The following is a 26,250-nucleotide window of genomic DNA, read 5'->3' on the forward strand; positions in this document are numbered from 1 at the left end:
TTCTCAATGAGCACTGCAGTGACTGACCTTCCCTCAACCCCAGACATGTACAGAGCTGAGCACATGGAGGCGGGGGCGGGGGGAGGGAGAGATTACACCGTCATAGCCTGCATTCTGCGGGGGTGAGCTCTTCAGGCCTAGGGCTGTCAATATGGCATCTTTGAACCACACTGACAAACATTAAACCAACAAAGAAAATAAACAATCAATAAAACCGCAACAAAGAAAATGCAGTTGCTCCGATGGTGTAAATTAGCATCAGTTTGTGGACTGCAGGGGCAGGGCTGGAAACTGGTTGACTTCAGTGGCGTTAGCCAGTGTACATTAGCTGAGGCAGCATGCTCTAGGAACCTGCCTGTTTCTACTTTACCTTCAACTAAAGCATAGGTTTTAAGGTTTTTAAGGCCCAGCCTGACAAAGCCCTGGCGGGGATGATTTAGTGGGGGTTGGTCCTGCTTTCAGCAGGGGGTGGGACTAGATGACCTCCTGAGGTCCCTTCCAACCCTGATATTCTATGACATCAGAGGGCTCATTCGGCTAAGGAGAAGAAGCACATGCCTCTAACTCTCACTGACCTATTCAGCCTCTGAGCAAACATTAGTGCAGGGAGGATGGAAGGGTCCAGTTTCTGCTCTAGTTTACCTGAACCATGAGGTCTTGGTTATGCCTTCCAGTACGGGATGGTGTTCGACGCGGGCTCATCCCACACCTCTCTGTTCGTCTACCAGTGGACATCTGACAAAACGAATGACACTGGAGTGGTCAGCCAGATGTTATCCTGTAATGTCCAAGGTCAGTATTCCTGCCCCGCTGTGAGGGAAACACCATGGGCTCAGGGCTCCCCTGAGATTTCTTATGCAGCAGGACACCTGGGTGGTGGAAATATTGGATGAATTGTAAGAGTTTGGTGAACAGGTCTCTTCCACAGAAGACGATCGTGCCCTACTGACACTGGGGAAGCACAGTGGTTACAGCAAGAGTTGCTGCAGCTAGGTTGCCTGAAATCAAGATTCCTGTTTCCAGTTGCTCTCTGGCACCATGCACAGCCTCTGGCCACAGCAAACCAACCCGACCTTGGGCTTTGGGGGACTTTTCAGTGCAGCATCCAAAATCTCAGCACTTTGGGGTGCACCACAGCTAGCCACAGTTGTCTATATACACAGGCAACTCAGCCACAGAAGTGACACTGCATGGAGAGATGAGTCCACAACGCTTATCCCTCACCCCTTGTCTGGATTCACTTATAATGGGACAGACAACAGAACCCACCTCTAGTGACCCTTCATTTATTGTGAGTGGAAGCCCAGGGTGGTTTCATGGCATCTGCACAGGTTTTCACTCCTCTTATAGTGATGGGACACATCACCACAGACAAGGAACATTGTGACAACCCCCTTGGAATGCAGGAATTATCACTGAGTTCTGCATTCCAAGAGAGTGATCACCTCCCTTTCCTTCTCTGCTCTGGCTGAGCAGGGGATAGGAACATTGCCACTACCCATGACGGAGGAGATAGGGAGGAATCCCTGGCTTCCAGTCTTGCTGCTCACTGGGAATGAAGATATGGCTCTCCAGAGTCTCCCCCCGAACCTGCCAGCGCTCACTGCAACAACTGTGGTGAAGGAGCCCTGCCAGCTCTTATGTTCATGGCACACACACACAGAGCAGTTAAAATGTTCTTGCTGGAAGATTACAATGTAACTAGGGCTGTCGATTAGTTACAATTAACTCAAGAGATTAACTCAAAAAAATTAACCATGATTTAAAAAATTAATCACAATTAATCTCAGTTTTAATTGCATTGTTAAACAATAGAATGCCGATTGAAATTTATTAGATATTTTGGATGTTTTTCTACATTTTCATATACATTGTATTCTGTGTTGTAATTGAAATCAAAGTGTATATTATTTTTATTACAAATATTTGCACTGTAAAATGATAAACAAAAGAAATAGTATTTTTCAATTCACCTTATACAAGTACTGTAGTGCAATCTCTTTGTCATTACAGTGCAATTTATAAATGTAGATTTTTTTGTTACATAACTGCACTCAAAAACAAAACAATATAAAACTTCAGAGCCTACAAGTCCACTCAGTCCTACTTCTTGTTCAGCCAATCACTAAGACAAATAAAGTTGTTTACATTTACAGGAGATAACGCTGCCCTCTTCTTATTTACAATGTCACCAGAAAGTGAGAACAGACATTTGCACTTTTGTAGCTGGCATTGCAAGGTATTTACATGCCAGAGATGCTAAACAATCATATGGCCCTTCATGCTTCGGCCACTATTCCAGAGGACATGCTTCCATGCTGATGACGCTCATTAAAAAAATAATGCATTAATTAAATTTGTGACTGAACTCCTTGGAGGAAAATTATATGTCCCCTGCTCTGTTTTACTCTCATTCTGCCATATATTTCATGTTATAGCATTCTCGGATGATGACCCAGCACATGTTCATTTTAAGAACACTTTCACTGTAGATTTCACAAAATGCAAAGAAGGTACCAATGTGAGATTTCTAACCAAACCAAGGTTTAAGAATCTGAAGTGCCTTCCAAAATCTAAGAGAGATGAAGTGTGGAGCATGCTTTCAGAAGTCTTAAAAGAACAACACTCCTATGCGGAAACTACATAACCCAAACCACCAAAAGAGAAAATCAACCTTCTGCTGATGGGATCTGACTCAGATGATGAAAATGAACATGCATTGGTCTGCACTGCTTTGGATTGTTATTGAGCAAAACCTGTCATCAGCATGGATGCATATCCACTGGAATGGTGGTTGAAGCACAAAGGGACATATGAATCTTTAACACATCTAACACGTAAATATCTTGTGACACCAGCTACAACAGTGCCATGAGAACACCTGCAAATGTAAACAAACTTGTTTGTGTTAGCAATTGGGTGAATAAGAAGTAGGACTGAGTGGACTTGCAGGCTCTAAAATTTTACATTGTTTTATTTTTGAATGCAGTTTTTTTGTGCATAATTCTGCATTTGTAAGTTCAACTTTCATGATAAAGAGATTGCACCACAGAACTTGTATTAGGTGAATTGAAAAATACTATTTCTTTGGGGGTTTTTTATAGTGCAATTATTTGTAATAAAAATAAATATAAAGTGAGCACTGTACACTTTTTATTCTGTGTTGTAATTGAAACCAATGTATTTGAAAATGTAGAAAACATCCAAAAATATTTAAATAAATGGTATTCTATTATTGTTTAACAGTGCAATTAATCGTGTAATTAATCACGATTAATTTTTTTAATCACTTGACAGCCCAAAAAGTAATACTACTTTATTTCTTAGAATTCAGAACAATAACACACAAGAACCCCAGAACAAGAGAGAATAAAGCAGCCTGTTCCCTAAGGCAAACACGTCTCACTCCACCTCGCTGTAGGCTGGGTGTTTGCAGACAGACTGCTGAAGAGTCAGATTGCACACTTCCTTACAGAGCTTCCTGACCTGCAAGCACCACCAGGAAAACCCCGGAGGACTCAAAGTGATCACGTACAATTACAAAACAGCTTTCAGTGCACCGCTCCACCAATCCCCTGGGCAACATGGCATGAGATCTTGTACCAGAATGTAACTGGTAGAGCAAGGCTCATCAGCTGCTGTAGGGCTTTTCCCACTTCCCTGCAGGAGGGACTCTCGCTGGGCAATAATTTCCTAGGTTAAATGAGATCTCCCTGATGTCAGTTTTTGAGTGGTGCTAGGAAGGGAGTTTGAGTCAAGAAGAAATCCCAGGCTTCCCGTTAGCAGGCAGGGCTGGGCCCTGGAGTCTTTGCTTGCTCACCTGTTGCTAAACTTATCCCGCATTATTTTGGGGAGCTTGAAACACTCCAGTATCTCTGCTTTTGGGGGGGGGGGCCTGTTTCCTCTTTTGGTCTCCGTGAACAAATGGCTGCAATGGGGGCAAATGAACACAGATGCCTCTGCTGAGCGGGGACTCTGTGGCCTGTATCTCTGCAGCAAGCTTCCTATGTAGGAGTTTTGACCACAGGTTTGGGAACTGTGCTGGCATGGTGAGAAGCACTCAAAGGTTACAGGTGGCCCCTGCAGCACAGAACTATGCCATAAGGGCACAATATGGCCCCCTGTGATCTTACCTCCTGGTAGAGGGAAGCCAGGGCTAGTCTGTAACGCAAATAAAGAGGATTCATTATTGAAGCTTCTGGACACAAGCAGACCCTGTGATTCTGCTTGGCTGCCTGGCTTCCAGAATAACCCAGCCTGTGCTGCCTAGTGCCAGGGGGTCCCTGTCTTCTGGCCTGGAGTGAGAGACTGCCCACTACAGCACACCCTGCACGCCACCTGGCTCCTTCCACCTAATGATCATGCTTCAGGAGGCGAAGCAGAGAGTTAAGTGACGTGGTTACTGAGGGATTCACAGCAGGTTACCCATCACACTCCCATGAGGTACCAGGCCTCAGCCCTTACATCCTCTCATTGATCCCCAGTCACTCTTATCAACATAACTGTGTTCCAGGACCTGGCATATCGAGCTACGCCAATGACCCTCCCAAAGCTGGTGAGTCCCTCCAGAGCTGTCTAGAGGATGCCCTGAAGGTCATTCCTGATGAGAGACAGAGGGAGGTACCAGTTTACCTTGGAGCTACAGCAGGCATGAGGCTGCTGAGGTAATAACACAGCATCTCCTGGGTAAACAAAAGGCTCTGTGGTGACACGACACCCCCGCCCAGTATGGCTAGAACGAGCTCAGCACTCACAAGCACCCTTAGCTCCCGTTCTGGCACCTAAAAAAGAGACCAGATCCTCAGCAGAGCTCAGCACACTGGGTGCATGCTGGGTGCTGAGCTCTCCAGAAAACTTGGCCCTGACTGGGGATGCTGAGCCCTTGTGCCTCTGGCCCTGGACGTGGCAGCGGGAGGGAGACATTCACTGTTAATGATTTTTAAGTGGAAAGCAGTTGGGATACCAGCCATCAACATGGAGTCTCCCTCACTGGACAGACCCCAGGTAGTGGTGGCAGTGAGGGGCAGGTGGGCTCGAGGATTTTGTGGAACCTTAACTTTGAATTGTTACTTTCAAAGCATCATCCTCAATTTGGAATGACATACATGGCCCCCCATACTATACTGTGTGAGCACTGCACAGTCTTTAATGTATTTATCCTCACGAGGCAGGGACATGCTATTACCCGCACTGTACAGATGGGAACTGAGCCCAGAGCAACTAAGTGACATGCCCAAAGTCACACAGGACTGCTGCTGTGCTGGAACAGAAAAATGAACTGAGGTCTCCTAAGTCAAAGGCTAGCTCCCTAACCACTCCCATAGTCTTTTATAACCACAAAGTTACAATGCGTTTACTGTATTTAAAGATTTTGTCTGGGAATAGATGGTGTAATTATAGCCTTTAATGAGTTCCCCCTCAGATGGCAGCACCCTAGCAATAGTCCTGTGGTTCTCTGTGGTACTTTCTTTGTCCATTACTTTGTCAGAAAATCTAGGTTCAAAATGGGGAACAAGTGTCTGCTGCTGTGAGGCACCTTGGTTTAGCTCTGACACTTCATGGACAATTTAGCGAAGCTGAGAACTTACACGTTTTTAAATCCAGACTGCATGTGTCTCTAAAAGATATGACCTAGGAAGCTTTTCAGGAAAGTTCTATGTCCTGTGTTGTAGCAGGTTAGACTATAACTATAGGTTGAAGTTTTAAATCATGATTTGAGGACTTCCGTAACTCAGCCAGGGGTTAGGGATCTATCACAAGAGTGGGTTGGTGAGGTTCTGTGGCCTGTGATGTGCAGGTGTTATACCAATAAAATAAAAACCAACAGGATCTTATTAAAGGGGAAAAGGCAAAATACCACATTTATTGTGAATACAGAAAGAATCATAGTAAGCAGTTAGTTATAGCGATAACATTCCATTCCATTTCATTTCATATTTATTCACACATTCATTCATACACACACACACACACAAAGGTTCTGCAAGGTTGTTATCATAGTTACCAGCCTTAGAGTTGCTCATGCCAAGCCACTGGCCAGGTGGCCTGGACACGAGGAGGGAGCAGGGCCTCGTCAGATGCTCATCTGATGCTCCTGGAAGTTGGTTTGCAGAATCAGACCCCAAAGTTCTCACTTTCTAGAGTCCATTTTTATAGGAATTTCTTCCTATGACAGTCTATGGGAATTGCTTCATCATGCTTTTGCTGAATCAATCAGCAGATGGCACATTCCTGACGGCTCCGTGCTGCCAGATGTTATCTTGTTCTTTGGTTCTCCCATTCTTGTGGTTGTTGGGTGGATTCCAGTCTGCCCTCCGGGGGTCCTCTGGTTATTTCCACTTGTCGCCTTCTTCAGCCAATGGACACTGGATTCTTAGGCTGGCACCTCCCTGATCATTCAGTTGTTATCCACACCAAGCATCCATTCACATACATCCTCTATCTCTATTTTAATCACAATTGTTAACAAAGCGAGATGAATACAACAAAAGGGCGGGGAGTCTCTGGGTGTTGTTTCTGTTGTTACAGAGTATTGCTTTGAGTCTCTCTCTGTGTGAGCAGTTGTTACAAAGAATTGCTTTGAGAACAGACTCTGTCTTAGAATGTACTAACACAATTAGCAGCTTGCAAGTTTCACACACAGAGGGAGAGAAACAGGACCAAAAACCAAGAGACCTCTTAATTAGTAATACCCTGGAATTTAAACTATGGGGAATCAAACTCATTTGTGATTTTAATACAGAACTTCTTTAATATGATCCAGCACAGGAGGTCCAACTAGATGAGCACAATGGTCCCTTCTGGCCTCGGCATTCATGAATTTCCCATCACTTGGAGTCTTTAAACCAAGGTGCATGTCTTCCGAAAGAGACGCTCCAGTTCCGCTGCAAGTTCCTGGGCCTGATGCAGGAATTCCAGGCCCTGTGCTCTGCAGGAGGTCACACGAGAGCATACTGATTCCTCCTGGTCTTAAAATCTATGAATCTATGAAATACTTAAAGCAAATAAAGACAGATGCTATGAAACAATTATACAGAACCTGGGGTGAAGTTCCATGAAAGAAGGAGAGCAGTGTTATTTTTACCATGCTTTTATCTACGTCAGGGGTGGGCAAACTTTTTGGCTCGAGGGCCACATCAGGGGTGCAAAACTGTATGGAGGGCCGGGTAGGGAAGGCTGTGCCCCCCGAACAGCCTGGCCCCTGCCCCCTATCCGCCCCCTGACTGCCCCCCTCAGAACCTCCAACCCATTCAATTCCCCCTGCTCCTTGTCCCCTGACCGCCCCCTCCCAGGACCCCTGCCCCTAACCACCCCCCGGGATCCCACCCCCTATCCAACTCCCCCTGCTCCCTGACCACCCCACCCCATCCAACCGCCCCCTGCTCCCTGTCCCCTGACTGCCCCCCAGAACCTCCTGCCCCTTATCCAACCCCCCCGCTCCCCGCCCCCTTATCATGCCTCTCAGAGCAGCAGGAGCTCGCAGCCATGCCGCCGCATTCCCCAGCAGGAGTGGAGGGCCAGAGCGCTGGCGGCACAGCAAACTGAGGCTGTGGGGGAGGGGGGACAGCAGGGGAGGGGCCGGGGGCGAGCCTCCCCTACCGGGAGCTCAAGGGCCGGGCAGGACGGTCCCGCGGGCCAGATGTGACCTGTGGGCCGTAGTTTGCCCACCTCTGATCTAGATGATTCTAAATCAAGACAAAAATGCAGTTTGGGTTCAGTTAACAGAAAGAGGCACGAAAACCTACCAGTCTCCTGCAGTGTGGAATGTTTGCTGCAGAAATCCGGCATCTGTGAAATCGGATGTCCTGGCATTGTCTCACTGCTGTGACTCTTTCCCTTTGCACACCCTTTAGCATGAAAAACAAATCAGCTGCAGACCAGGTCCTGAATGAAGTTGCTAAGACCATACGACAGTATCCTATGAATTTCCATGGGGCTCGGATCATTACAGGGGAAGAGGAAGGCGCCTATGGCTGGATCACCATCAACTATCTGCTGGACTCCTTCACTAAGGTGTGGCTAGTGGGAAATGGAAACACCCATCTCTGCTATTGTTATTATTTTAGATTCTTAAATGCGTAAGTTAATTCAGGTTGATGAAAGGTACTGGATTGACAGCAGCCCACAATGATAATGCCCAGGAAGGACTGGATAGAAACTATCTAACTTTGCATGGAGGCTACGGCACCAAGCAGCCGTCAGATGGTAACAACTTTCAGACTCGTTACTGCTAGTAACATAGGGGTGAAAGGTTCCTTATCCCATTAGAGTATCAATCCCCAAGCCAGCCAGCTCCCTGTATTCCAGTATGATGTAATATCATTCTCAGAGGATGTATCATTTAAAAACCCCATGACCAATAAGCTATTGACACCTCAGTACAGCAATTATCCCAGAGACAGTATCAGATGACACAGACACAAACAAACCTGCCATTTTTAAGCTTACAGATGAAAGAGAAGCAAAAATTATAAATAAGTTTCCCTAGTAAACACAAAGAGGAAATCAAGGGTCACTCCTGGGTGAAACCAGCTCAAATTTCAGTTCCAAGTGTTTTCAGAGGCTATATTTTCAGATTCTGTAGGCAGGTGACTTTTGCAGTGCAGTTAACCCCTTCTGTTTTATTCTATTTGATTCAATTCAATTTGATTTTATACTGGTTCTTACACAGCCCGCATCCCATAGGAATAACTTAAGACTGGAGCTGTCTCTCCATGTGATCCCTGTTTTGTCTTGGCAGTATTCTCCCAAACAACGTGACTGGATCCATCCTCAATCAGCCAAGATCCTGGGTGCACTGGACCTTGGAGGAGCATCAACCCAAATCAGCTTTATCCCCATTGGTCCAATTACCGACCAGACAAAAGCCTCTAAGTTCATGCTCTATGGGTTTAACTACACTATCTACACACACAGCTATCTCTGCTATGGACAGAATCAGGCGCTGAAGCAGCTGATCCTGAAAATAACAGAAGTGAGAGAACATTTGGTGGCAGTTTGACTCTACCCTCATTCTATCAATGGGATTTTGTTTCTATTAAATGCAAATGGGAGCACACGGAGAGGCATCAGAGGGGGTTTAGCACCTGCAGCAGGCTCCATGGGAGTGCGGGGTGAGGAGCAGCCTCTGGTATAAAGCAGGCCTATGGAGGGGAGCAGGAGTTTGAAGCCGGGAAATTTTTCAAGGTATCTCTGGGAGGCGAGGAGAGAAGCAGGGGCTTGGCTGATGGAGGCCTTGTAAGGCAGGAACAGTGGGGAGAGCAGGAAGGGGTTGACTGATGCTGCCCTTCTGAGATGTACAAGGGAGGAGGAGGAGATGCCATCTCCAGTGGTTGCAGAGATACCTACGGGCTGTGGGGACCCTGAGCTAGAGCCAGGGCGGGGGGCTTGTCAAGGTGGAAGACACTGCCAGGGTTCTGGGACTCTAGCATTGTCTACCATTCAGCCTCCTGCTTGAAAGGGATTCAGTGGGGATCACACTCACCTTAGAGGCCACATGGCCATGAGGGTTGGTGCGTGATGCCGAAGGACCTGAATTGCACTTTGCCAGATGAGCTGGGGAGGCTGCTGGGTCCCAGAGGCTTGGCAACACCTGTAGCCTCCAAGAGCCCCTGCACTCTTCTCCCATGCAGCTCAGTGTGCATCCAGAGCCGCAAGAGGCTTGCATGAGAGGGAAAGCAGGGGGCTGCAGACGCACAGATAGGTCTGGGTCTGACAAAGCCAACAATACATCTGATGATGATACAACTCCATAGTAAGAAGCCCCAGCAGCTGGGCCAGTGGCCTTGAAAGGAAAACCTCTCACTGAGCTGCCTGCCAGTCCTGTCTGACTCCCAGTATGTTCCTATCCCTAGGCTGGGATGCCCCATCAGGTTTAATGAGGGCAGGGGATAGGAATGAGTCTTCACTCTACGAATGACCATGTGATTTTACTGTTCCCAGAACATGATGGTCCAGGGCTCTGTTAATCACCCCTGCTACCCTGAAGGATACCAGGAAACCACCAAAGCAGCTTCCATTCACAGCATCCCCTGCACGGCCTCTCATCTGCTGACCCTGTCCCAAGCCTCCTGGAACGCCACGCTGGTGGGCACAGGGAATGCCACTGAGTGCCGTATGGCCATCAAACAGATCTTCAACTTCACGGCATGTGGCCAGAGTCAGTCCTGCACATTCAATGGGATCTACCAGCCCCCGGTCAACGGGGAGTTCTTTGTAAGGCAAATCCTCTCTGACCCCTCTTCTGAACAATCTCTAAACCCTTGTTCTCTTTGAGTGCCCCTTTGTGCCCCTTCAGAGAGGCTAAGCGTGCCTCCCTCACAGCCCCTAATTGCCCAGGACTGAGCTGGAGCCCCAAACACAGATGCAGCAAACCCAAACCAGTCCTTTCAGACAACTGTGCATGGCTGACCAGGGTGAGAGGTGCATCTCACCACTCCCAGGGGCATTTCAGGCTGGCTGCTGCCCTGAGCAAAGGGAATGCAGCTTCTTATGTGCCAGCACAGAGAGGGAACGTGTATTGCAAAACAGAAATCATAGCACTTTTGAGAATGGAGTGGTGACCTGGCCCAGGGTGACCCTTCACTTGCAGTGGTAGGTAAATGGAAGGGAGAGGAACTTTCCAGGGAAAATTTCAACTTTGTGTTGAAAACCCCAGGGTTGGTTTTTTGGGGATGGGTTTTTGTTTGTTTGTTTGTTTTGAGATTTGTTGATCACAATGACGTCTTATTTCAGTTTGTGGAAGCAAATTTAAATATTTCATTTGGGTTGGTCAACATTAAACAACATCCTCTGGAGCTGCTGCTGTGACATGCAAATTATAGTTCGGGTGCCTCATGCCCCATTCTCCTGTGGGGGCTGGACTCTCTGTCTGGACTCTCATTTCCCATCCCATCGTCTCCCCATTCTTGCTGGTGCATCATGGGAGTCCCATGGAGGTGTAGGCCGGCTGGGTTGCACAGCCCATGGAGGAGAAAGGGGATGAGGTACCGGAACTACAGTTCCCATGAGGCACTGAAAATTTCTGAATCAAAATTGCCAGATTGTGGGTGTTTGTGTAACCTTTGTGTGTGCTAGAGTTCACTTCATAGCCTTTCTCCAGTGCCCAAAACAACCCACAACTCACGAAGAAAAGCCGCTGGAGACCCAGAATTCAGCCTCTAAGGATTTTCAGCCAGGAGATTGCACAGGGTCAATCTCCCCACATTCAAGTCCCAAAATGAATTAACTTAATTAAGTGCCTACTTTATAAAATCTTATAAAGAAACATAATAAATAATAACTTAGATTTTAAAACATAACATGGCTATTTTATAATCCACATACATTATCTTCACAGTTATACATAAAGAAAACAAATCTAAACAGATCAGTCCACACAGAAACACTGTGAGAAGAAACTCAGGGCTGGTCTCCACGACTGGGGACACTGTCAATTTAGCGGGTCTAGTGAAGACCCACTAAATCGATGGCAGAGCATTCTCTGGTTGACCCCGGTACTCCAGCTCTCCGAGAAGAGTAAGGGAAGTCGACCAGAGAGCATTTCCGGTTTATGCAGTGCAGTGAAGACACTGGGGTAAGTCAACCTAATCTACATTGAGTCCAGCTACGTTATTCATAGAATCATAGAATATGATCATAGAATATCAGGGTTGGAAGGGACCTCAGGAGGTCATCTAGTCCAACCCCCTGCTCAAAGCAGGACCAGTCCCCAACTAAATCATCCCAGCCAGGGCTTTCTCAAGCCAGGCCTTAAAAATCTCTAAGGATGGAGATTCCACCACCTCCGTAGGTATTCACGTAGCTGGAGTAGCATAACTTAGGTCGACTTACCCCCATAGTGAAGACAAGCCCTCAGAGTTCCCAAAAGCTTAGGTTGAGTTCACCTGAGTTTCTGATTACCAAAGTTACAGTCTGCTGAGTCAAAAGCAACATCTTCCCTCCACTTGCCTGTAGGAATCTTCAGCTGGAATCCATGCAGACTCTTCCTCCTCCTCTGCTGACATCACTGTTAGGCAGTCAACTAACCGATTAACTCAGTAAAGTACATTGATTTTGAAAAAACCTTGTTACAAGAACATACAAAACTGAGACTAGCAAAATAGAAATGACTCCTTCCCCATTATCACATTTACACAAAAGTAGGTGAATTGCACTAGTTGAGACAATTTAAATAAAACAGGTTGGCTAAATTCAAGCAACATTCCAAGTATACAATCAAAATAAGAGAAATTAACTTTCCCTCCCAATTTCCCCTTTCAATAATTAACACTGCCCATGCTTCCCTGCTGGAGGGTTAACAACATCATCGAGTTAGGGCAAACAGCTGCTTCCTGCTCCTGGGCTCAGCTTCTCCAGCCTGCACAGAGCACATGACCTTGTGCAAAGCCCTGCCCTGACCACTTGCCCTCATGGAGCCTGACCCCAGCAACAGGGAACGGAGCAGACCCAAACCAGCCACACCCAATTCCAGAGGCTTCTGGGTGGGGAGTGCTACATCCGCCTAGCAACAATGACCCAGACACAACTCACTGCTACCCAGCCCCCCTGAACAGGTCTCTTAGAGATATCTCCCTATTAGCCACATGGGTGACATTTGTTTTTTCCACAAAAAGTCAAAATTTTCCCTGGAAACCAGATACTCTTCATGAAAAACTGTGTTAAGTCTAAAACCCAATTTTCTGTCGCAAAATACTATTGACAGAAGAGTTTCAACCAAGCCTACCCCTTCATCCCTTTAAACTTGGAAAGCATCTCCTTCTCCCCATGACAACCGTAATGCTTAGCACTTACAGCTCAGTAATGCGAAAGCAGTTTACATAAGAACGTGCTCAATTATCCCCAAATTACCCCTTGGAACACAGACACAAAGAGGGGATGGGATTAGGGTTGCCAACAGTTCAGTTTCACCCAAACCATCTGGGTTTCGGCAATAATAATAGATGTCTAGACAGATGTATGTGCAGTGCTGGGGAGGAGCCGGTGGTCGTGGTACATGTAGGTACCAGTGACATAGGTCTGTAGCGTGCATTGGATTCTTCCGTCCTAAGTGCAGGACTCTGCCCTTGTCCTTGTTGAACCTCCTCAGATTTCTTTTGGCCCAATCCTCTAATTTGTCTAGGGCCCTCTGTATCCTATCCCTACCCTCCAGCGGATCTACCTCTCCTCCCAGTTTAGTGTCATCTGCAAACTTGCTGAGGGTGCAATCCACACCATCCTCCAGATCATTTATGAAGATATTGAACAAAACCAGCCCCAGGACCGACCCTTGGGGCACTCCACTTGATACCGGCTGCCAACTAGACAGGGACTCATTGATCACTACCCATTGAGCCCGACAATCTAGCCAGCTTTCTATCCACCTTTTAGTCCATTCATCCAGCCCATACTTCTTTAACTTGCTGGCAAGAATACTTTGGGAGACAGTGTCAAAAGCTTTGCTAAAGTCAAGGAACAACACGTCCACTGCTTTCCCTTCATCCACAGAACCAGTTATCTCATCATAGAAGGCAATTAGATTAGTCAGGCATGACTTGCTCTTGGTGAATCCATGCTGACTGTTCCTGATCACTTTCCTCTCCTCTAAGTGCTTCAGAATTGATTCCTTGAGGACCTGCTCCATGATTTTTCCAGGGACTGAGGTGAGGCTGACTGGCCTGTAGTTCCCAGGATCCTCCTTCTTCCCTTTTTTAAAGATGGGCACTACATTAGCCTTTTTCCAGTCGTCCCGGACTTCCCCTGATCGCCATGAGTTTTCAAAGATAATGGCCAATGGCTCTGCAATCACATCCGCCAACTCCTTTAGCACTCTCGGATGCAACGCATCTGGCCCCATGGACTTGTGCTCGTCCAGCTTTTCTAAATAGTCCCGAACCACTTCTTTCTCCACAGAGGGCTGGTCACCTTCTCCCCATGCTGTGCTGCCCAGTGCAGTAGTCTGGGAGCTGATCTTGTTCGTGAACACAGAGGCAAAAAAAGCATTGAGTACATTAGCTTTTTCCACATCCTCTGTCACTAGGTTGCCTCCCTCATTCAGTAAGGGGCCCACACTTTCCTTGACTTTCTTCTTGTTGCTAACATACCTGAAGAAACCCTTCTTGTTACTCTTAACATCTCTTGCTAGCTACAACTCCAGGTGTGATTTGGCCTTCCTGATTTCACTCCTGTGTGCCCGAGCAATATTTTTTAATAACTATAATAAAGAACAATATTGTCAGAGATATAGATGAACATAATTTGTTGAGGAAGAGTCAACATGGTTTTAGTAAAGGGCAATCATGCCTCACCAATCTACTAGAATTCTTTGAGGAGGTCAACAAGCATGTGGACCAAGGGGATCCAGTGGATATACTGTACTTAGATTTTCAGAAAGCCTTTGACAAGGTCCCTCACCAAAGGCTCTTATGCAAAATAAGCTGCGACAGGATAAGAGGGAAGGTGCTCTCATGGATTGGTAACTGGTTAAAATATAGGCTAGGATAGGTATAAATGGTCAGTTTTCAGAATGGAAAGAGGTAAATAGTGGTGTCCCCCAGGGGTCTGTTCTGGGACCAGTCCTATTCAACATATTCATAAATGATCTGGAAAAAGGGGTAAACAGCGAGGTCGCAAAATTTGCAGATGAAACAAAATTACTAACGATAGTTATGACCAGGCAGACTGTGAAGAGCTACAAAAGAATCCCTCAAAACTGGCTGACTGGAAAACAAAATGGCAGATGAAATTTAAATGTTGATAAATGCAAAGTAATACACATTGGAAAGCATAATCCCAACTATACATATAAAATGATGGGGTCTAAATTAGCTGTTATCACTCAAGAAAGAGATCTTGGGGTCATTGTGGATAGTTCTCTGAAAACATCCACTCAATGTGCAGTGGCAGTCAAAAAAGCAAACAGAATGCTGGGAATAATTCAGAAAGGGATAGAAAATAGGATAGAAAATATCATGTTGCCTCTATATAAATCCATGGTATGCCCCACATCTTGAATACTGTGTGCAGATGTGGTCTCCCCATCTCAAAAAAGATATATTGGAACTGGAAAAGGTTCAGAAAAGTGCAACAAAAATTATTAGGGGTATGGAACGGCTTCCGTATGAGGAGAGATTAATAAGACTGGGACTTTTCAGCTTGGAAAAGGGACGGCTCAGGGGAGATATGATTGAGGTCTATAAAATCATGACTGGTGTAGAGAAAGTAGATAAGGAAGTGTTCATAGAATCATAGAATATTAGGGTTGGAAGAGACTTCAGAGGGTCATCTAGTCCAATCCCCTGCTCAAAGCAGGACCAACACCAACTAAATCATCCCAGCCGGACTTTGTTTACTACTTCTCATAACAGAATAACTAGGGGGTCACCAAATGAAATAATAGGCAGCAGGTTTAAAACAAGTAAAAGGAAGTATTTCTTCACACAACGCAGAGTCAACCTGTGGAACTCCTTGCCAGAGGATGTTGTGAAGGCCAAGACCATAACAGGGTTCAAAAAAGAACTAGATAAATTCATAGAGGATAGATCCATCAATGGCTATTAGCCAGGATGGGCAGGAATGGTGTTCCTAGCCTCTATTTGCCAGAAGCTGAGAATGAGCAACAAGGGATGGATCACTTGATGATTACCTGTTCTGTTTATTCCCTCGGGGGCACCTGGCAATGGCCGCTGTCCAAAGACAGGACTCTGGGCTAGATGGACCTTTGGGCGGGTGTGCAAAAAATGGAGGGAAGTGCTCTCGTTTTCTTTTCTCTCAGGTGGGTGTGCTGCAAATGGAGGAGCACCTCTTTCTTCCACACTCATAGAATCACAGAATATCAGGGCTGGAAAGGACCTCAGGAGGTCATCTAGTCCAACCCCCTGCTCAAAGCAGGACCAATACCCAATTTTTGGCCCAGATACCTAAATGGCCCCCCTCAAGGATTGAACTCACAACCCTGGGTTTAGCAGGCCAATGCTCAAACCACTGAGCTATCCCTCCCGCCCGTGTGTGCAAGGGGTGGGACCTTCTTCTCTCTTAGGTACCAGTGCAAACAAGGGGACTCTGTACCCCAATCTGAGCATCCAAATAAATATAGCGAGGAGTCTTCCCTTTCACCCCAGCTGTACGTGCAAAAGGGGGAGCTCCCTTCCCCTGCGCCCCAGAACAGGTTTGCTGATGAAGCAAATCTACCAGTGAGTATGTGTGTGTGTGTGTGTGTAAATGAAGAAGTTCAAGTGAGTGTTTGTAAATGAAAATCCCTCTGTGGATGTGCAAATTGTGCTTATTACCCCTAGGATGTGTGGGAGATGTACCTCAGAGGTGGCACCTCCGGGGCTGGGATGGAGAGGAGCATGTGATGGGGGCGGGGCCTCTGGAGAAGAGACAGAGAAAGGGGCGGGGCCTCAGGGATCTGGTTACCAGCCATGAGAAAGGTGGCAATCCTAGACGGGATTTCTCTGAGCTCGAAAAAGGGAGAAGTGCTGGAGCACAGCTTGCAGGCCGGTGCTTTATGCGCAGGATCATACTCCACAAAGTCAAGCCAACAATGGAACCCATGCTCAGGCCTCCTATTGACCTCTTGGTTTCTTGCTTTTCAGGCCTTCTCTGCCTTTTACTACACCTTCAGCTTCCTCAACCTGACCAGTGGGCAGCCCCTGGCCATTGTCGAGGACACTGTCCAGAAGTTCTGTGCGAGAAACTGGACAGACGTATGTGCTGTGAGGGGGCATGGAAGCTACAGGGGCCATCTGTGGGGACTGCAAAGCAAAGGGTCCCAAGAGGGGAGAGGGAAGGGAACTCTCACACAAGGCAGGCCAGGGTTATTGAAGGGGTAGGTGGTATCACCAAGCTCAGTGCCCTGGGAGCAGTCAGAGGGCCAGCGATCTCTGCTCTGAGCTGCCCATGGGGGTGCAGGCTCAGTTCCCAGGCTCAGCTGCTTTCCCCAGGCTGGCAGGAGCCTGAAGCCTGTGGATGCAGCATGCTCCCACTCTGGTGGGAGGCAGCGCATCCTGTCACTCCATGGCACCCTTTGTGGCAGCCAGAAGCCATGCTGATGGGCTCTCAGCTGGCCACCGTCAGGAATGAAATGGTCCCGAGTGATCAATTTAAATCAAGGGGAGGGGACAAAACTGCCCAAAGCACCATCTCCCTCACCCAGAAAACATCCTGCAGCTTCCCCAGGATGACCAACATCACTCCCACACAGGGCTGAGGAGTGGGAATGGCCAGTCAGCACCAGAGGAATTTTCACTGCTGAGGTTGCACGTACCCAGCTGCTGTGCTGTACAAACCCTCCTATCTGGCCTGGCGCACAGGGACGCTCTCAGGACGGATCCAGCCTACGGAAGGGGGGCCCTGTTGGGGTGGGTGCACAGCCCCCTGGCTGGGGAGAGCAGGGCAGTGCAGAGACAGGCTGGACATGGGTCCCGCTGGGGACAGAGAATGAGGTCATGGCCATGTTGTACATGATTAACATTGGGGTGGGGCAGCCAGCCCAGTTGTCCGATCACAGCTCATTTGATGAGTTAGGAAATACCTGCCTGGTCGATGAGCAAGCATCTGTCTCTGAACCCGAGAGAGATGCGGGCCACCAATCCCTCCCTCCACACCCCAGACGGTCAGGGAGCTGCCAGGACAAAGTCTGCCCCTGCTGTAGGCTCAGAGCTCCTGTCAGGCTGCTGCGGTTAACAGCCCTTCTCTCTCCTGTGCCGATTGTTCACCCCCCAGTTGAAATCCAGCTACCCCAAAGAGAAAGCTCAAAGGCTGCGAGAGTACTGCGCCAACGCCAACTACATCCTGGTGCTCCTGCTCGACGCCTACAAATTCAACCAAACCAGCTGGAGCAGCATCAAGTTCCAGATGAAGGTGAGCAAGAGTCCAAGTGCAGAGGCTGGGAGGAAGGATTGCATGTCAACCCACTTAGAGTCAGCATGGCTCAGCTGATGGTGCAGGTGCTCTCGCTTCAGGGGCCGAAGGGCATGGCTGCCACTCCTGCTAGTCCATGCCTGTTCCTCTCCAGACTTAACGGTTCACTGCAGTGACTATGCCCCTGCTCTTCCAGCCCACAGCTCTGCCAGTGCACCTCAGTCCTGACCTGCCCCCACTCCTGCTCTTGCAATCCTTGGCTTCCCACCCCAAGAACTTCACCAGTCCTCCTCAGTCCTGCGATTCCGGGTCCCTGCTGCAGCTCAGCAAGTGCTGATGGACTGTGCGCAGTTGTGGCAAAAATCATGAGGTAGTTTTACGATGAGGACCCGAAATGAGGAGAAAGAGGGTCTAGATGCCCCTGTGCCCTGTGACCTATGGCAGGGTTTGGAAGCCAAGGGCTGGGAAGGTGTTTTGCTGCCAGAGTCTGTGCTCTGCTGTGGTGCAGAGCGAGGACAGCCTCTGTTCCTTGTGCCCATGCCAGTGACTCTCAGGCGGCATACCACGCGCACTGCAAGTCAGGAATCTGGGTGTCCCCGTCTCCCTGTGGGAGTTGAGGCTACTAGTAGCTCGCACCTCTTGGGGACTGGCCATCCCCTTAATACCATCCTGGCCATCCCCTTAATCCTCTTTCCCCGGGCAGGCTGCGGACACAGACATTGGCTGGGCCCTGGGCTACGTGCTGAACCTCACCAACATGATCCCGGCGGAGGCCCCCGAGCAAGTGAAAGGGCAGCAGCGCGGGCTCTGGGCCGCCACCATCTTCTTCATCGTCCTGACGCTGGCTTTCTGCCTTGTTGGCTTGCTCATACACTTCCTGGGGTAGGAGCCATTCAGCAGGAGCAGATGGCCAGGGCTTCAGCACCTTGCACCCGCCACTAATGAGAGGCCTTAGACACCCTGTTAAATGGAGACTTGAGGGGTGGGCACCCCCAGAACATAACTGACCCCACAGCAAGATTTAAACTAGGCCCTATATCGCACGAGGAGTGGGAGCCACTACCCCTTGAGGCTGGAGTTTTCAAGGTATTTAGCCACCTAAAGATGCTGATAGGCACCGAATGGGATTTTTTCAAAAGCATTTAAGTGTCTAACGTAAACTTTTTCACACAACGCACAGTCAACCTGTGGAACTCCTTGTCAGAGGATGTTGTGAAGGCCAAGACTATAACTGGGTTAAAAAAAGAACTAGATAAATTCATGGAGGATAGGTCCATCAATGGCTATTAGCCAGGATGAGCAGGGATGGTATCCCTAGCCTGTTTGCCAGAAGCTGAGAATTGATCATTACCTGTTCTGTTCATTCTCCCTGGGGCACCTGGCATTGGCCACTGTTGGTAGACAGGATACTGGGCTAGATGGACCTTTGGTTTGACCCAGCATGGCCGTTCTTATGTTTTTGTGTTCTTATGAACTCCCCTTGGTTTCAGTAGGAGTTAGGAGCTTAGGTACTTTTGAAAATCCCATTAGGTGCCTAACTGCATCTTCAGGTGCCTAAATACCTGTAAAAATCTGGCCCTCGTGCCCCTAGCTGCAACCCAGGTTCACAAGCCTCTTACATGAACCAATCAGTGGAGGGAGCAAGAGTAGAGCGGGGCACTATTTTTCAGATGAATATGGTTTATTAGCTGAAAAATCAACCCAAAACTATTTGTGAATTTGACACAAATTTGCTGAATAATTTTGGCCAAAAACAAAAAAACAAAATTGGGCTGGAGTCACCAGAGGCTTAAGAGCCATTCGCCAGACAGCTGGGGGAGGAGCTGGCTTCCAACCACCTTTGCACTGCGAGGTCAGCGCACTCCCCTGCAATGTGGGAGATGCAAGTTCAATTCCGCCTGCTGTAGAGTGGGGAATGCATTTGGGTCTCCTGCTCACAGAGGAGTGTGCTTACCACCAGGCTACAGGATATTTTGGTGTGGGGCTTGAAACTGCTTATCCTGTTCATTCCCTCTGAAGCACCTGGCACTGGCCACTCTCAGCAGACAGGGCACAGGGCTAGACGGACCCTTCATCTGACCCAGTGCGGACATTCTTATGTTCTTATGAAACACTGTCACTTTCTACAACATACTTGAATAACATCGGCGGCAGGTATTGTACACAGGGGGAGGCTGTGCCCCCCCAAACAGCCTAGCGTTGTCCAGCTCATGTTCCACCCCCAAGCCAGGCGCCCTCCTGCGGTTCCCAGCGCTCTGCCCTGGCTGGCCCAGGCTGGCTGGCCTGCCTCCCACAAGGACTCAGGGTGGCTGGTGCTAGGGCCGTGCTGCCCTGCGCTCTGGGGTTGGCCACCTGGCGCTGGGGCTGGGGGCCGTGGCAGGGGTGCTTTGGGATCTTGCAGGGGAGAAGGGCGGGGGGGGGGGTGGAGACGGGGAGGCGGGGGGGGTGGAGACGGGGAGGCAGGGGGCCTTGAGCACAAGGGGAGGGGCCAGGGGCTAGGCTCCCCCATCAGCCGGGTCACTGGCCGCCCATGCTTCAATAGTCAGTGGGTGAGAGAGAGAGACCAGCACAGACTGACACCATAGTCCAGTGGTTAGGGCACTCACCGAGCAATAGATGAGACCCAAGTCCCTGCTCCAATAAATATTTATACACAGTGGAAAAGGCTCAGCATCTGCTACCGAGAGACCCCCACGTCGGTGGCGAGGGCCCTTTCCTGTAACGGTGGGGAGACCTGAGTTCAAATCTTTAGCCCACCTCAGGTGGAGTGGGGGAGTCAGACATGTTCTCCCACATCCTAACTCCTGGGCTAAAAGTTGTAAGAAGGAGTCCTCTTCTGCTGGCCATTGTGTGAATCTAGCCATTTAACAATGCCTGAAAACAAAGCATTTGGGGTCAATCCAAACAATGGACATTTTTGATTCACTGGAATGTTTGGGTTCAGCTTGAGCAGAACCATATTTCTGCAGGTTTTTTCAATTGTTTGGAACTTCCAGCGATCTGAGAAGAATCAGTTGTTCACTGAGCTCTAACATGAGTCCCACGCTCTCCCACCGCAGGGCACATAAATACATGGTCCTGACTGGCTCTAGCAACTGTTTTTTAACAAACATTCTTGGGAGGGGCACGCCTGCAAAACCATGTCTCTCCCTCTGCTCCCACCCATAGGGATTCGGGGCTGCTGAGGGACTCATGCTGCTAGCCCTCCCTTGCACTGTGGGTGCACTGGTAAATGGTCCAGTAATTCATGCTAAGGGCAGTACATTGCCATGTCAGGCTTTGCCAGGACCGACAGGTCCTAGCAGCTAGGAAGGCATCACCTGAGTCTGCAGCGGTTAAATGAGATCCAAGCCCTAGCTCTGGTCTCTGGTAAATTTAGAGCTGACATCTGCCCAATCCTGCATTTGATGTAACTTTAATGAGACGTTTCCACTGACACATTAATGAAAAGGCGAATTGAGTGTTCAAGTGTTAGTGAGAATTAGCAGCTATATCAGAATAACAGTTGGAGTCTTCCCAAAGGGAGTCTGTTCCCACCTCCGTCCCCAGGGGGTTTTCCCAGGAGCCCCTTTGAGGGTGAGGAGATGAGAGCTCCTCAGGATGTGAAGGATAATGTGGAAAACCCCTTCAGTGGTCTCTTGGCCTAGGATCAAGGAGTACCCGGTTCCACCCTTGTGTACCAGTCAAATCCAGTTCATCCCCAGTAGCTTCCCTCCCAGGCTCTGCTCGATACCCCTGGGGGTGGGAGGACTGTCCCCCAAAAATCTTTAAATAAGTCAGTAATGAGAGCCCTGGGATTTTTGCTCTAGGTTGGATGTTTAAAGTTTGTCCTCTTTGATAGTTCCAATGGGAGAAATTCAACCCCGCACAAGGTCTCTGCACCAAAGAAATCCAGCCAGGGCTCCAGTGGTATACAAGTCTTTCCCTGGCCCATGCACTGGAGTACATTTCATCCAATTTCTTCTCTGCCTATAACATCGTCTCCATCACTGTCTTCCATCACCTGCCTTCATTTTCTGTCCAGTTCTGTGATTTATTTCCTAATCAATATTTCTGTTGCGAGTGCTAGGCCCTGGGTTTTACTTTCTCTGGAGAAAGCACAGAAACTTTGAATTTATTCCTACTTTATTTCATTAGCAAAGTAATTGTTACAAGAAGCAGAGAAGAGAAACTGTGATGTGGTCTGTGAAAGTAAATGCCTGTCATTCTGAGGCATTAGAAACCATCAATGTATTTAAAAGCTCTGACATGGCACCTTCTGGGCTTCGGCTCAGTCTGAAGCCTGGACTGCAGGCAGATAGCTGGGTGCCATGAACAGCTGCTTTCACAGAGATGAGAAAGACTACAAACCTTCCCAAGGTAATCAGCAGTGGAAGCTCATCTTGCCAGTGTGCATATGCTGCATGGCTCCAGAGTGCCCTGCACATCTGCAATGTGTCATCATTGTTAAATGGGTCAAAAGGAAGCCGTCAATGGAATCACCATCCCATCCCAGACTGACTGACAGGGTTGTGGGTGTGTCCGTGTCTGCACAGCTCTTGGACCAACAGCCTAGCTGAGAACAAGGATGGGCTGAAGAAAAGTAACTGCTGTGCACAGATCTCAATACAAGGATCCCCACAGGGCGGGGTCACTGTGCCATCATGCGCTGAATGGCCACCTGGGAAGGCTTCTTACTGCTGCCCAGAGAGTAGTGGCCTCCAAACTGTGGCCGTCTTAGAGCTGCTACTAGCAAAATCCCCTACAGCTCTCCAAACCCAGAAGTCCACAGCAGGGGGATCCAGCCAGCCCCGTCCTCTCTGGGCCTGCCTGGGTGAAGATGCTGAGGCAGCTGTGGAATCATCTGCTGCACTGTTGGTGACCCCGATGAGAACTCGGGCGTGGAGCTGGCTTTGCTGACTCACTCTTTTAAATGGCATTGCAGGCATTTCCACTTAGCCCCTTTGGCAGTCCAGGGCTGCCAGTCATATGTCATTGCTCTGTCTGAACTTCAGGGAATTCTGTCACCCATGGCAGGTGCTGATCCTAAGGATGGTCAAGTGTGAAGAATATGTCTGTGAAGTTGGTTTGGATGGGTGGGTGGCTGGAGGTTAAATGATATTCTGTGTAACATGGCCCAAGAGATTGATTCCAAAATCATTTCAATGCCCAGGAAAGTTTCCCTGCCACTGATACATTGAGGAGGTCAGGGCCAGCTCCTTCTTGGCAGGGAAGGTTGACTACACTCCACATTCAAGAACATGTATATTGTTGGTTGTGTGGACAATTGTTTGCTTGCAAGATTCCTTTGAAATTGCTGCACACCCATGAGTCACTACACTGTGTGTGCCCTCCGTGTAGCATAGCACAGCAAGTTCACTCTTTGTTCGATTACTGGGAACCAAACATGAGGAGCTGCTAAGACCCAGTGCACTCAGTACTAGCCCTTGAGAAAAGCCAGCTATACCAGGCCTCCACATTCAAAGTAAGAGGAGGTGTGTGGCCCCAGACAAAGAACACTGAATTCCTGATGGGAGGCTGTCACCCAGGGGGCCCGTTGGTGGTTCACTTCTCTATGTCAGCTGCTCAACAGGCCTGACATAATCACTACACCTAACACGCTGGTGTCATGATATTTACCCAAAAGGTGGCATGAAATATGCCCTTGGACAACTAATAACTCACTGTAGCCTTATCAGTAATATTCTGATGGTTGTACGATCAACCTGCAAAAGCTTATACAGTGGTGCTGGACTCATGACTCAAATGTATTTAAACCAGGCATGTTAAGGAGAGTTAATAAACCGGTTTCCCCCCCTCCCGCCCCCGAAAAAGGAATGTGGTTCCGCCTGCATGACTGGGTCTCCATACAGCTGGAGCAAGGTGTGACCAAAGACAAAGAGAAGCACATCTGCCTGGCAGGCAAACAAAGCCATCAGGAGAGCAAGTGGGGAAAACATGAGCACATAACAATCTCAGCAGGAGATGGAGCCTGCACCCCCAGGGAGCCTTCCTGTCTCTGGCAGCAGGGTCAGTGACCTGTGAGAGAAACTTTTCAAAGGTTTATTGGCCTATAAGAGAGGGGCAGAGAAATTTCCATGATCCTTCACCTGAGGCAACAAGGCAAAGCAGCAGCTGGGACTCTGGGGGATACTGGCTCAGAACCAGTCAGCCATCACTGGAAAAGGAAGCTTGGTGAGGAAATTAACTTGAACAAAGACCGTGGCTTGTTAAGCCAAATTTTAGCTTTTATCTTTATCCTTTGTACTTGAATTCACTTCAAACCTGGCCCTGGCTTTGTAACTGAATAAACTGTTTTACTTTTTATCCAAACCAGCCCAGTGCTTTGATTGAACTGGAGGGACTGTAACACCCATCAAGAGACCAAGCTGCTGTTCCTCTCTTTACAGGAGCAGCAAGTGTAATCATTTCTGTGAGTGTTCTAGGAGAGGGCTGGGCACAGCGGGGAGACAGTTCTGGGAAATGTAGGACTCAGAGTGTTGGGGTCACTTTGAAACACTAACTGGGGGTAGAAGCCAGGCAGTGCCCTGCACGCTTGTCTGATGGCTGTTGGTGTCCATGCCATGCCCTGCACGCTTGTCTGCTGGTGTCCGTGCCGTGCCCTGCACGTTTGCCTGCTGGCTGTTGGTGTCCGGGATGTGCCTTGCACGCTTGTCTGCCAGCTGTTGGTGTCCAGGCTGTGAGCCGCATAAACAGAGCATTTAAGGCACCCAGAGTTATGCCAGGCAGGCAGTGGCACAACCCGTCACTGGTCTGGGTTGAACCCCAAAACGTCAGAAAGGCTGTGTTGGGAAAGACCCTGCACACTCTACAGAATCTTGCTACAGGAAGCAGAAAACCCAGCCGTGGGTCTTAATATTGTTGCAGAGCTCTCAGGGGCTCTAAGAAGACTTGGGAACAAAGTGAGAACCTGATCACAAGGTACAGTAGGGTTGTCAGCGTGGGTGATGGGTTAGATGTGAGCTGAACTATGCCCCCAACTTTGGCCATCCTACTGTTCTTCTGACCTCTCTATGGGACTTTCAAGGGGGAGAGGGCTCTTCCTATCATCATTCTAAAAGCTGGGGTGCAAGGGAGAGCAGACAGGCTGCGGAACAATCCCAGCATCAGCCCCCCACCCCCATCCCACAGAAGAGCTGATGCAGACCATATGAAAGGGGATCCAGGCCCTGGTTGTGAGTCTGATTTTATCATCAGATGGAATAAAACCTCCTCTCCAAGGTGAAGTCCAGCATGACATGAGCCTGTGTCGCTGCCTCTTTCATTTCTGCAGCAGGAGAAGAGATGCTGCTGCAGAAATAAGCAAAGCCTCAGGTTCCTGCATCCTGTAGCCCACAGGGTTTAATGACTGCCCAGGTAGCAGCCTGAAACCATAACGCATTGTGCATTCATCAGCCAGGACATACAGACCTTAGCGGGCCTCATCCCAGAGGATGGCTGAGTCTATTACCCACCTGCACTATGCTTACACTGACCCCTGAACCCAGACTGCTCCAGCTCCCCCAAATAATCACCGAATTGGGCTTTACATTTAACTACAAGGCAGTCACCGACACAGAACTACTACTCCAGTTGGCACAGTTGTTTGCAAGCTCCACTCCACCTCCACTGCATTGTTCAGAGGTTCAACTCCACATGCAAACGCCTGGAATTGCCAGGGCTTTGGACCGCTGCATCTCTGGCTGCCTCAGTCCTCAATGGGGCAGTAGCCACATGCTGCAGCCACCGTGCTGGAACTTCCAGCACCTCAGAGTTTGTGCTTGTAAACTTGTGGGGGGACCCAGAAAGAACTGGCAAGCACAGGATTTTCATTTTATTTACAAGCATGTTTAGTGAGCTATTTGGAAGTATGTACTGGGGGCCCTCAAGCCTGGAGCCCCCCACCCTGTGCAGAGCCATAATTACATCTCTGCCTCAGTTTGCCCTAATGGACTTTCAATAAGTCTAACGAGACTGAGGTATAGTGAGCAGTGTCCCTTCAGGGGTCTAGTTTATCTAATCCAAAGGCAAACCATTACCCAAATAGGCCTCCACCCAGTATCCTAACTGGAGCAGGAAGGATCTGCGTTAACGTTAGTCCAACAATTCCACTTATGTCCAGGTCCCTGACTAGTGAGGCCCTCTTGATTCAGAGCCCTCCTCTGGAGTCAGGGCCATTTGTCAGCTGGGGAAAGGTCTTGATCCTCTTGGGTCAAGGGCCCCACAGAGGTCAAACCACAATGCCCCTTCCTCAGAGCAGCATATAAATCCTCTCAGTTGGGGAACCTACCGCTACCTGGTGAAGTCCTTTCATGGCAACAAGGCTTCAGTGAGACTTGGCATTCATACCTCTTCGCTTTCAGAGCCTTTCACACCAGGAACACTCTTCCTTGGTTCGGGTTGCCAACCCTCCAGGATTGTTGAGTCTCC

General features: G+C 48.7%; 1 protein-coding gene across 1 annotated transcript in view; it reads left to right on the forward strand.

Moving 5' to 3' along the window:
• Window positions 1–20,076, forward strand: part of LOC141999881 (ectonucleoside triphosphate diphosphohydrolase 8-like) — a 68,519-nt gene extending 48,443 nt beyond the window's left edge. The window contains exons 3-10 of the mRNA XM_074973731.1: window positions 675–792; window positions 4,514–4,664; window positions 7,854–8,013; window positions 8,741–8,974; window positions 9,943–10,215; window positions 16,575–16,685; window positions 17,704–17,841; window positions 18,545–20,076. Of these exons, the coding sequence (XP_074829832.1) occupies window positions 675–792; window positions 4,514–4,664; window positions 7,854–8,013; window positions 8,741–8,974; window positions 9,943–10,215; window positions 16,575–16,685; window positions 17,704–17,841; window positions 18,545–18,727 (1,368 nt within the window). The 3' untranslated portion in view covers window positions 18,728–20,076. The remainder of the gene's footprint in view (window positions 1–674; window positions 793–4,513; window positions 4,665–7,853; window positions 8,014–8,740; window positions 8,975–9,942; window positions 10,216–16,574; window positions 16,686–17,703; window positions 17,842–18,544) is intronic.
• Window positions 20,077–26,250: the final 6,174 nt, after the last annotated feature.

The sequence above is a fragment of the Natator depressus genome, chromosome 16 (assembly GCF_965152275.1).
Source record: "Natator depressus isolate rNatDep1 chromosome 16, rNatDep2.hap1, whole genome shotgun sequence".
NCBI lineage: Eukaryota > Metazoa > Chordata > Testudines > Cheloniidae > Natator > Natator depressus.